At 35.9% G+C, this 12,638-nt stretch overlaps 1 protein-coding gene across 2 annotated transcripts in view; it reads right to left on the bottom strand.

The window, feature by feature from the left end:
• hat1 (histone acetyltransferase 1) overlaps positions 1-9,063 on the bottom strand; it is a 36,142-nt gene extending 27,079 nt beyond the window's left edge. Inside the window, exons 1-4 of one of the 2 annotated variants that reach the window (XM_048192755.1) lie at positions 8,915-9,063; positions 7,995-8,066; positions 7,580-7,655; positions 7,309-7,429 (exon numbers count right to left, since the gene is read on the bottom strand). In XM_048192755.1, coding sequence (XP_048048712.1) covers positions 7,309-7,429; positions 7,580-7,655; positions 7,995-8,066; positions 8,915-8,921 — 276 coding nt within the window. In that variant the 5' untranslated portion in view covers positions 8,922-9,063. The remainder of the gene's footprint in view (positions 1-7,308; positions 7,430-7,579; positions 7,656-7,994; positions 8,067-8,914) is intronic. The other variant, XM_048192754.1, reaches the window with a different exon arrangement.
• Positions 9,064-12,638: the final 3,575 nt, after the last annotated feature.

Genomic DNA, 12,638 nt, shown 5'->3' with positions numbered 1-12,638 from the left:
TTGTCACAATCAGATCTGTTGAGCGCTTGAACGCAACGGCCAATCTGAGGTGCTAGTCGGTAAGTTAGTCAGAATCCGCTTAACACAGCTGAAAACACGCAAGGTTTTAAAGGGTTAGTTCACCCAAAAATGAAAATTCTGTCATTTATTACTTACCCTCATGCCGTTCCAGACCCTTAAGACCTTCGTTAATCTTCAGAACACAAATTAAGATATTTTAGTTGAAATCCGATAGCTCCGTGAGGCCTCCATAGGGAGCAATGGACACTTCCTCTCTCAAGATCCATAAAGGTACTATAGTTACTAAAGGTACTACTAGCGACGGGAATATTTTTGGAGCGCCAAAAAAACAAAATAACGACTTATTTAGTGATGGCCGATTTCAAAACACTGCTTCAGGAAGCATCGGAGCACAAATCAATCAGTGTGTCGAATCTGCTGTTCAGAGCGCCAAAGTCACATGATTTCAGCCGTTGGCAGTTTGACACGCGATCTGAATCATGATTCGACACACTGATTCATTTGTGCTCGCTCCGATGCTTCCTGAAGCAGTGTTTTGAAATCGGCCATCACTAAATAAGTCGTTATTTTCTTTTTTTGGCGCACCAAAAATATTCTCGTCACTTTATAATAATAATATTGAACCACTGTACTCACATGAACCGATTTAAATATGTTTTTAGTACCTTTATGGCTCTTGAGAGAGGAAGTGTCCATTGCTCCCTATGGAGGCCTCACTGAGCCATCGGATTTCAACTAAAATATCTTAATTTGTGTTCTGAAGGCGAACAAAGGTCTTACTGGTGTGGAACGGCATGAGGGTGAGTAATAAATGACATATTTTTGGGTGAACTAACCCTTTAAGGTTGTTGTTTTTTTGTTCAACTTGAGCAAAACACTTTACAAACATTATACAATCAAGACAGCTTCATATGTATGTATCTATCTATGTACAGTCAAACCAAAATTTATTCAGACACCTTGAACATTTCATTCATTATTACAGTTTATTCACTATAGTTTAAAAACATGGTAATAAAATATGACAAGATCTCAGAGTTAAACTGTGTTAGAAAAAAAAATAATCTTAATTATGTCAGATAACACGTAAGCAAAACATGATCAGGTCAAAGTGTCTGAATAATGTTTGGTTCCAAATTTTTATCAATTTTACTGGTAGTCCACTGTATGAAGAATGTTTGGGTATGATATGACACAGGTTACCTTATTTTGCTATCCTCACTTACTTAAATGAACTTACAGGGTCCTGCACCCACTAGTAAAAAAAAAAAAAAAAATCTAGTGTCTGAATAATTTTTGGTTTGACTATGTATAAAGACCATATTTAACAAATAGTTCATACAGTATTATTTTTGGTATACATTACAGTCCTCTGTAATAGTTTTATTTTCTCTTGCTTTCATTGGTTTTCACGAGGGCTGCACGATATATCGCATGAGGTTGTCACACGCATTTCGTCAGTAAAGCCGGTTCCCTGATTAACGCTAAATCACCATCACCTGCTTTCAAATGGAGCGGCATTTAATAGACAGAGCCGTAGACACGCAGCTACGCAATTCGTTCATATTCAGTAAACCTCCGCGATACGTCTATTAAATGCCGCTCCATTTGAAAGCAGGTGATGGCGATTTAGCGGTAATCAGGGAACCGGCTTTACTGACGAAATGCATGTGACAATCTCATGTGATATATATCGTGCAGCCCTAGTTTTCACAAAGTGATAACGTTACATGTGCTTTGAGAAGAACCTAAAAATGCTTTATAACCTGCATATATTACCTTTGACACATCAGATGGATTCTTTAAATGTGGTTTGATGTGCTATCACCAAATAGCAAAAAACAGTCTGAATTAAATGATCGTTTGCTCCTTTATCTGCTGCTGTTTGAGTGGCACATGTACATTCTTTTAGTGAGATTCAAAAGAGACCCGTTTATGTTCAGTCTGTTTATCTTCAGTCATGTTCACCAATCAGTCAAACTAAACTTTTGCCATGAAAACACTCTGCTTGTAAGTAGGGCTGGGAGATTTTTCAGATTTTTTCGATTAATTCGAATTGAATGTTTTGCAGTTACGTTTTTGACTAGTTAAACATTAAAAACAAAAAAAACTAAATTGTGAATCAGTCAATCGTTCTGATTTTTTTTTTTTTTTTTTTTTTGCCATATCACCCAGACAAAATTAATTTTTTTTAGTAATTCTTAATTTTATATTTTAGAAAACTGAATAAGGACAACACAAATATTTTTCAATACTCTGTTGTATTTTTTCCATACTTATCAATACCAGGGTCCTCATTTATTAACAGTGCGTAGAAAAGGTTCTATATTTTGTCCTACGAATGAAATTTAGAATGTGCCCAAGTACAAGAAAATGCATATTTCTCAAAAAACGTGCGCACACGGTTCTTACGCACATGAGTAAGCAATCATTGTTGATAAATCCCACATATGCGTAAGTACCATGCTCATTCATGTTCACGGTCATTAGCATTCAGAAACGCCTCCAATGAACCATGTGACAAAACTTCCCTTTAAAAGTCACGTGATTGTGTTTTTTCCTCACCGCAATAATGGCAAAGAGAGCACTCCCGCCAAGCAGATCAGCTCTCTGCGGAGCGTGTTGTTTGCCAAGTCTTCCAATAAAGCAAGATAAGCCATTGCACTGAGACAAACATTTTTCACAGCTGTCTTTTATAGGGTTTGACACCAATTACGCATTGTGTTTAAAACTAGACAAATGCTAAATCGAGTGTTTTATAATTAAAGGAAACACAGGACATGTAAATTGCTTAATGCATATTGTGACACTCTTAAATGCTTTTAATGTGTAGTGTCGCTATTCTACTACTAGATTCTCTGCGTAAGCATGCTCAGAGGTGTGCTCATATTTACGCACATTTCTATGTATAAGTACAAGTTGGAAATTGAAACTGTTCTTACGCAAAAATCTGTCTGTACGTACTGTTGATAAATGAGGGCCCTGGAAATTACTCAAATCAAATTCCATACTTTTCCAAAACGTTTAGGAACCCTGTAATATGCTGATTTGCCGCTCAAGAAACACAAAACAGGTGTGCCACTTAATATTTTTGTGGAAACCATGAATTATTTATTTTTCTTTATTGATTAAAAGAAAGTTCAAAAGAACAGCATTTATTTGAAATACAAACCCATTATAAATGTTTTACTGTCACTTTTGATTAATGCATCCTTGTAGAGTCATATGGACAACTCAACACTTGAATTGTGCTTTTTGCCCTTTTAGGAGCTGGACAGCCACTAGTCACTGTCGGTTTTCACAGTACGGAGCAGAGAACAGTTGTGAACATTCTGCTAAACATCACACTTTTGTAAGGGTTTGTGAATGATGACAGAATACTGGGCTGAACTATCCCTTTAAAGGCAAAGATCAGCACACGAGAATGAACGTGCGCATCTCTATAGAGGTAACGCATGTTCATCTTAATCTAAAGCACGTTTCAAACTCCCACAGAGCGAGAACGGTTAACTCAGCTGTGTCTAGTATACAGAGAGAGCAGCTGAATTTAATCATATAAACTGAAGTGGCACATTTAGGAGTTATGCGTCTATTCCCCCGGCGTTCGGCCTTACATATAATCACAAAAGAGCCCTAACAGAGTAATTCCCTATTGTTCTGTCATTAAGCTATACTTCAGCTGTGATTGGCACACCGCAAAAAGGAATTAAAGGAAAAAAAATACATATTTTTGTGGCACAAAAAGGAGCCCCATTAGGCAATTAGCAATGTCAGCTGAGGAGTTTCCAGCCCCCCCTCTTCCCGTGCCTCCTCTGAAAGACCACTTAATTGAATACATTTACTACTTATCTTAAACCATGAATATCAGATGAAGTTCCCCCCACCGTAATGTGTCCCAGCTTCTCACCGGGCAATAAAATTTAATGAATTGATCTCAACTTAACAAAAAAAAAGCCTGGACATGTATAATAGGTTCCTGTGTTCTGAGGCTGGTGAGCGAACTCAATCAAACGAGTTTGCCCTCTCCATTCACGGGCTCCGGGCCGGACAATAGAGCCTGCCCCCACCTCCAGCCTCTCTGAGATTTTTTTACCCAGCAGAATGCGCACCCATGTTTGCATTGTATCCATTTCCAGCGGGGCTGACATGAGAACACTTTGTATTAAGTTGCTAAGCAGGGCCCTTTGGCCGCGTGATGGGCTGCGCTTGTGTCACGGGACTCTTCATTCACAACGGCCACAAAACACACGACAAAAGGCTAATGCAACACGCCGCTAATTCCTGCTCATTCAGACATCAGCTAATATCAGAAGGGGATCGGTGCACCTGCAGCTCAGTAACACTCACTATTGTCCCGCTGCATTATGGGAGCGAAAAGAGGATGACAAAAACAGAGCAGACAGAAAATTGTAAAAATAGTTTCTCGGGCAAACTGCTCAGTCGCACAAATAAAAGCATGGCATTGTGGCGTTCCTGTATTAACTAATGGTGCTTAAGGATGCAAGACTCTTCAGAGACTTGAGGTTCGTTCTGAGAATACGTCTTCTTTATACGATGGGGTTCAACAACGGCATTGAATCTAATTACACTGAAAAAAAAACCCCTTCTAATCAAAGACATCATCTATGAGGAAAAAAGATGAAAAAAGAACCCAATATGAGCAACGGTGGAGCCCTGTAAAAGAAAAGACATAATAAAATCAACTATCCCTACACAATAAACATCTTAAGTATGTTTAGCGACTATAATTGCATGCTACGCTTAAAGGTGAAAGATATTCAGAAATGGCACTAAACACGCAAGTCACATGGTGTCAGCACACAATATATAATTGGGTCTAATTCTAAAAAAACAGCTCAGGTCTGATCTTATCCAGCCTCAACTGCCTGAATCAATCACATGCACAAGTAACCTTGTTCAAATACTGTAGAAAGGATGAGTTACAACAATATAGGTTAGTGTGTCTGTTAAACATTTCCTCTGTGTAAAGCGTTTTATTAGCTGAAATTAAAGTATGGGACGGTGTGTGAATAGGCCTATAAAGAGTGTGTGCGTAGTAGTAGAACACAGACAGCACTGCTCAGCATAGTTGAATGATACTAAAGCAACAGTTTACAAAAATACAAATTCTGTCATCATTCGCTCACCCTAATGTCATTCCAAATCTGTATGACTTCCTCTCTTCTATGGAACACAAAAGATTTTGATTTTGCTCTTCTTGACAATAAAATGAAACCGTCTGCGCTATATTCCATGCCATCTAAAGCTTTGGGTCTCAATCAGAGGGCCTCAAAGACACTTAAATGGCTTAAAAACAAAACAAGCATTAAAATAAGTTAATAAAGCAATTAAAAATCAAGATATTTCATATTTTAATTCACTCCCTTAATTCTTTTTTCCCTTCAAAGAACCAGGGCTCCCACTGCCTAGAAAAACCTGGATGTGAGAGGTAGTAGTCTATTAAAAGTGTTATTTCTATTTTCATTTCTATTTTTTAAGAAATATATACATGTATAAATAAATATACATATTTATATATATTTTATATTACATATAAATATAAATATTTTATATATAAATATAACTTTTTCTTAAATATATACATGTATGTGCATGTATTTATATATACATAATTATTATACACAGAACACACACATATATTACGTAACACCAGAGGTCGCGTTAACCGAAAATTATCCGTCATTGACAGAATTTTTTTAACATTGACGGAAAAATCTGAAGGCCGTCCGTCACGTTGACAGATTACACTGAGGGTGATCTATTGTAAATTGTAACTGTAATTCACACCCCTGTTCAGTTGGTGGCGAGTGCGCTCCAATGTAGCAGCAGAGCACTGGATCCAGAACAAAAATGAAACTGGCACGGATCTTTTGCTATGCGTTTGATAACGCACAGGCGAGTACCCAGAAGCTACAACGATATATGACGCCACATTAAAGAGCGCCAAAACAGTATTTATTGCTTGAATTTCTTAATGAAATGGACAGAATTTTAAATCTGTGACTTTGTTCCATATCAAAAGCAACACAAAGCTTTAAGCCTATTGCGATTTATTGGGTGGGAGGTGCACTATGTAGCTACTGTTTATTCATCAACTGAAAAAGGCATATAGCCTGGGAATCGATATTGGTCTTATGAATGTGACCAAAACAGCAAGGAGACATTTTAATTGTTTATTCATTATTTTATTGTTTATGCATTAAAATAAACATTAACTGAAATAAAATAAAATAAAATAAAATAGAAAAAAAACTTCAAAACTACTAAAAGGTTCAGTTTCCAAGGCAACCTTTCTTTATTTAATATAGTTTAACTTGAAGTACTAAAATACCTAAAACTAATTTTATATTATATATAAATATAAATATTTTTAGGGCTGCACAACGATTAATCGCGATTAATCATTTGCAAAATAAAAGTCTGTGTTACGCAGAGGTTGCGTTATACTGTAACTTTGTCCGTCATTTTGACGGACAGGGTCGTAAAAACTCCGTCATAATCTATTATTACCCGTCATTTTAATTTTCATCTTTTAATTATAATAACACATTTAATTGCTTTTATTTTTGTTCACATTTGAATTGGTAATTCACACGTGAAATTTCTCTGTACTGTACTATGGGCTACGTGTTGGTAGCCATTAAAGAAAACGTGGTTTCATATTTATGTTTAAATAGCCTAGTCCTATGTTATGTTTTAAATTCATCTATTTGATTATGAAAAGTGAACAACATGAGTAAGATAGTATACATCATAAGATGCGCAGTTTGTCGGGAGACATGGAGTGGGTCAGACATGACGACTTTGACCAATTCATGAAGTTTTATTTTGTAGAAAGCCTTTCTTTAAAGTGAATTTCGTTTTGTAAAAATTGTATCTTAATTTTAATCAATGTTTCATCAACCAATTGCCTGGATGTAATAAATAAGAAGCAAATATAGCAGAAAATATAATCATGACATGGATGCGTGGGCGCGATCACTGGCGCGTGAACTGAAACGCGTCTTACACGAATGAACCGAAACCCTTTAAAGTAGCAGAATTTGCAACAACAATGTTCAATACATGACAAAGCACCAAATATTTAAGTTTGCATAGACTGACTGAGTCCTGGATATGTTAGAAGGGCACATGGTGTTCATGTTTTGTTCAGCATGTGATATGTAAATGTATATTTATATTGGACTGTACGCATGCAAATACCGTGCATGTCAAGGAGAATAACATACACAACATGAAATGAATGAGTGACATGAGAAGCTGTACCTCCACACAGTCAAACTTCTCTGTGACCCTGGAAGAGTACTTGACTTTAAACAGGGTGTTTAGGTTCCCTGCACTGTAGTACAGCTGGATCTGAAGACCTTTGTAGCCAAACGCCACTTCACTGTGGAAAAACAAAACAAACATTTGAGAAACAGGAAAGAATAATGGTCCCAGGAAAACACATACTGATTACATATTAGTAAATTCATATATTAAAAAATACTAATAAAAGTATAACAGTGTATGATATGCAATGGTAGGTGATACATACTCGTCTCCAAACAGCTGATGACTGTACTCCGGGTGGAACGTTGTGCTTTCATCATCTACATCCTCTGGGAACCGCACTACATCACACAAAAGACTGACTTTATCAACTGGGAATTGAATGGATGGTTAGCATTACATATCAGAATGGAGTCAAATCAAATAAAAGTTTGATCAAATAAGGCTTAAATAGCTGTTTAACATTATCATCATCCAAACAAAGCCGAAGCAGAAAAGGAAAGTTGCTTCAGATGAAGAACAAGTTGAATTTGGAATAACTTCTACTGATGAATTGTTCAAAATTAGGGAAAGTAAATTTCATCCTGACTTCTAAAATTCTGCAGGATAAATGTATTTTAAATTCAAAACATGATTGTACAATAGATTCATTTTTTTTAAAGTAATGATTAATGATTTACCTAATTTCAGACATATAGCTTCATTAGTGTCACACTTATACTCCGCAAGCTTCTTCTCCATGTCATTCATAGCTACAGAAAACACAGAAAAACAAGTCAATCATAACAGCACAAATAATATGTTCAAATATCACTTCCGAACAACTCAAAGTAATTAAATACAACAATCAATTCAAGGCAATATGATACAACACAATAATGTGGCTGCTGTTACACCTCACAGATTAATAAAATATGGTAAATTTCACTTTTCAAATATAACAAATCTGTGATAGACGCTTCTTTGTACAGACTTTATTTCATTGCTCTTTAAAACATCTCAAATCTGGAGAACATGTTCACCAAGTTATATCATTGAGTGCTTTAAACTATTGACTTGTTATACTGATAATAGAATTAGTAATAACAAAAATGTGCTAAATAGAAGCATATGCATTACTGGCCTTATACTTCTGGACCCAAGAGTATGCATGTATATAACTAACTATCAGATATAAATATATATATCTTTTCTTCTTTCTGTCAGAAATACACTCAGATATGCAGCCATGAACATCTCTAATGCTCGTTACACTGACAGCTCACATACACACTGCATACATCGAGTTAACTTACAGCTGCCACCCGTCTATTCACCCTAATGTGCATTGCTTAATCTGTGTGATATTGTGAGTCCGTGTGTTTGTTAGTGTATCTGACAATTAAAAAAGAACAGATAACCATGTAAACAAACATGTGCTGTTCTTCTTTGTGATGATTAGCATTTAGCCGCAGCTAAAACTCTGTTTCTCTGTTGTATCTCTGCTCCCGCACATCAGCACACAGCACCACTCGAGCTCTAACATCACATAAACACACATGCTTCATGACAGCATCAGTAATAAAACACAGAAGCTATAATAGAGGGTCTACACACTCACCCGCCATTTTTACACGTCTTCTCCGTTCAACCCGCCAAATGCCAAAACTACTTCCTGTTTACCCACGTGCTTCCGCTCGCTAAAGCCATTGGAGAACGTCTCGCGTTGTTTTTCTCATCGCAGCAGAATCAGATTTTGCTCTAACGGTTTCAGCAGCACCGAATGACAGACAAGGGAGCATGACATTACTCTTTACTTCACAACAGTTATTATTTGGATCTGAACGTTACCTTGATAATACAGCAGCCACAGGTTTATTGTTTTTAAAATGGTTGTAGTTATATACAAAAATCTGCATCACATTTCATGTCTCTTCCTGTTAAAGGGATAGTTCACTCAAAAATGAAAATCTGTCATTACTCACCCTCATGTCATTCCACACCCATAAGACTTTCGTTCATCTTTGGAACACAAATGAAGATCTTTTTGATGAAATCTGAGATCTTTCTTTCCCTCCATTGACAGTCTACGCAACTACCGCTTTCAAGCCCCAGAAAGGTAGTAAAGACATCATTAATTGACTCCAGTGGTTTAACCTCAATTTTAGGAAGCAGTGTGAGTATGGAGCCCTGTCACATGACATACAGGAAAAAAATAGTAGGCTAAATCGTGCACACAATTATAAATTGAGGGTACAAAATCGTAAATCGTCCACACGATTTAGCAAATCGAGGGAACGAAATAATAAATCGTCCGCATGATTTACTTTTTTTTTCTTGCACGTCATGTGCAGGGCTCCGTAATGCGAGTGCTTTGTTTGCGCCAAAACCAACTTACCACTTTATTTACAAAATATTAATCTCCAACGCACGTTCACGAGAGCACCACGACGCATGCGTTGATGCGAGAACAGGCACAAACAAGACACTTTTTTTCTCTTCCTAAAATTGAGGTTAAACCAAGCCTGTTTTAGGATTTATTATTATTATTATTATTATTATTATTATTATTGGATTTTTAAGATTGTGACTATTCATAACAAATAACCCCTCCATTTATTTATTTATTTATTTATTTATTTATTTTTTACTTAAAAAAGACTATAATACAATGAGTTTATTTAAATTTTGAATAGATATATATATGAATAGATATTTTACAATTTCATAGCCTAATAATATTAGTGTATATATATCATTATTTGTAATTCAATTTTAAATTAAATTAAATATCCTTAATAGAAAGCAACATAATTACCACAATTAAGGTATTTTTGTTTTGTTTTTGCGCACAAAAAGTCTTCTCGTCGCTTCATAACATTAAAGTTTAACGTCACATTGACTATTTTAACAATGTTTTTTTCTTGAATGTGGTAATTTCGTTGCTTTCAATTGTGGATAATAAAACCTTGGATTTCATCAAAAATATCTTAATTTGTGTTCTGAAGATGAACGGAGGTCTTGCGGGTGTGGAACGACATGAGGGTGAGTAATTAATGACATAATTTTCATTTTTGGGTGAACTAACCCTTTAAAAGTCTTGTAAAAGACCTATGAAAGTTTCTATGGTGAATACTCTGAATATGTTCACCTCAGTAAGCATTTCATGGAAAGAAATTGCAGTAGCCTTGCAGTAGCCTTGCAGTAGCAACGTTAATTAAACAAATCGGAGTGTTTTTTGATGATGAAATTATAAAGCAATCACTGAAGAAAAACTATACATATTTCAGAAAAGTCTAGCAGTCACTATCAGGCATTTATATGAAAACAGACAAGATCAAATACAAGAAATAACTGGGTTAGTCTCTATAATTTGACCAAATTTATCCTACTAGATGATCTTGAAAGAACATAAAATACCTCTATGAGAGATATAGAGAGAGGGGGAGAGAGATCAGGTAAGATGTAATATGTTGTCAAACACTAAATTGGACCTTTATGAAGTGGGCCATTATGTCAGTTGACTCATAGATTAGATACACAGGGAAAATCTCCTCCAAACGGGGAAGACGGTGTGGGAGCTCAATAAAAAAAACATGACCTTTACGGAGCGGAGGATGGAATAGCTGTGCAGACTGACCCTGGGAAATTCTGTGTCATTATCCCTGCCATAGTGATTCTGAGCTGTGCCGGACAATCTACTGAAACTGCTTGTGTCTGTAATATCCTGACTGATTCCCTAACAGTACTGGATTAGTGGTTTACTGAAGGCATGTTCATGACCTCTGGTATTACAGGGCTGGCTGAACCATAGAAGAGTAAAACATGTTGACTGATTTGTGATCTGTGAGGTGGATTCCTGACCACCTCAGATATTAGGAGAAGCAGGCAATGTGAATCTCTGAAACCTCCATGACAACTTTCAAAGAGGATCTCCCTCAACTTAAAATGTAAATTATTCAATTTTCAAAGACGCGTGGGTAGGAGTGGCATAGGTTAGTTGTCACAACAATGAGCGAGAAAGGTTGGCATGGAGCAGCTTCCTCCGGACCTCTGGGAAATCACCCATTAAAAAAAAAATGCTGAACAGAGGAGAATCTGCTGGCAAAAAGAGAATGCGACAAATCTCGTAATAAAACAAGAATCAACATTGGCTTGGCTTTTCAGAGATGGCGAGAACTGAGGGATTTGAAATGTTGTAAAAGTCATGCAGAGATGGTGTTTTTATTACGGTGAGTAGGTATTTTATTGAACAGGTAAATTGTAGCTCTCTAACATGAGATTCTTCCACAATGTTTGCAATGTTCTGGAAATAGACTGTACCTTTAAAATATGCATTATTGCATTATAATATCAGTTGTCTCTGAAGAAAATAACTAAGTATTATTGAATTCTATTGTTAATGGCAGCAGTAGTCATTGAACCCACTTGTCACTGTTCATTACTCTCAACAGTGAGCTGTTCAATTTAACCCAGTTCCATTTTAAAAGCCACTTTCTCAACACACATCACTGCATAGTTAACCTTGCCCATAAATGATCAAATCCATAATTGATGGAGTTATGATTTTAATACCCCCCTTGTCACATGAAATAATTAAGTAGCTCTTTGAAATTAAGACTGCTTTAATGTGTAAAGGAACCACTGTTAGCAAGAGCTGAATTTCATCCCAGCGCTGGCGACGTGCTTGGCTTAGCGATGAAGTACTTTGGGCTTATCAAGCTGAACTTGTGCTTAATTATGTAGTGAAGCTGTTAAATAAATTGTTTGGAATTAATGTTTTCTCTTATAGGTGTGACTGGAAATGTGTGTCTTTCTCACACTGTGAATTATAAATATGAATACAATGTGAGAGCTACACACAACAGCCCCTCATATTCTTTATTGAGCATGCTATTAAACATTTACACTGTAATTGCCCAGAAATGCAGTTCCTTTAATAGGGTGCAGCTGGGAAAGTTGTCACAATGGAATCTAATGATGATAATTTTAAAAAGAATGCATTTGTTTAAAATAACAAATACTAAAGAAGAAAACATCTTCAACCACAACATATCTGTATGTCAATACATTATATTTATTAGCAGAAATTTAATTATAATAAAAATTAATATGTTAAGAAGTTTAAGAAACAGACAAACTAGCATATCAAGTATTACACTTTTGAATTTGAAATTCATTAATGAAAATGACAAACAGCAAACAAGAATTCTGTGTGATGATATCAGATGAGGTATCAATGTGACAACATGCCCCAAACTGAAAAACAGTTCAACTTTTCAGTTATTGTTTCAGTTCATAATAAATGAACATAGATATCCACTGCAACAGAAAACAATTGTTAA

The sequence above is a fragment of the Megalobrama amblycephala genome, linkage group LG6, assembly GCF_018812025.1.
Source record: "Megalobrama amblycephala isolate DHTTF-2021 linkage group LG6, ASM1881202v1, whole genome shotgun sequence".
Classification (NCBI taxonomy): domain Eukaryota; kingdom Metazoa; phylum Chordata; class Actinopteri; order Cypriniformes; family Xenocyprididae; genus Megalobrama; species Megalobrama amblycephala.
The sequence above is the reverse complement of the archived record's forward strand: the minus strand, read 5'-3'. Positions and strand labels throughout refer to the sequence as shown.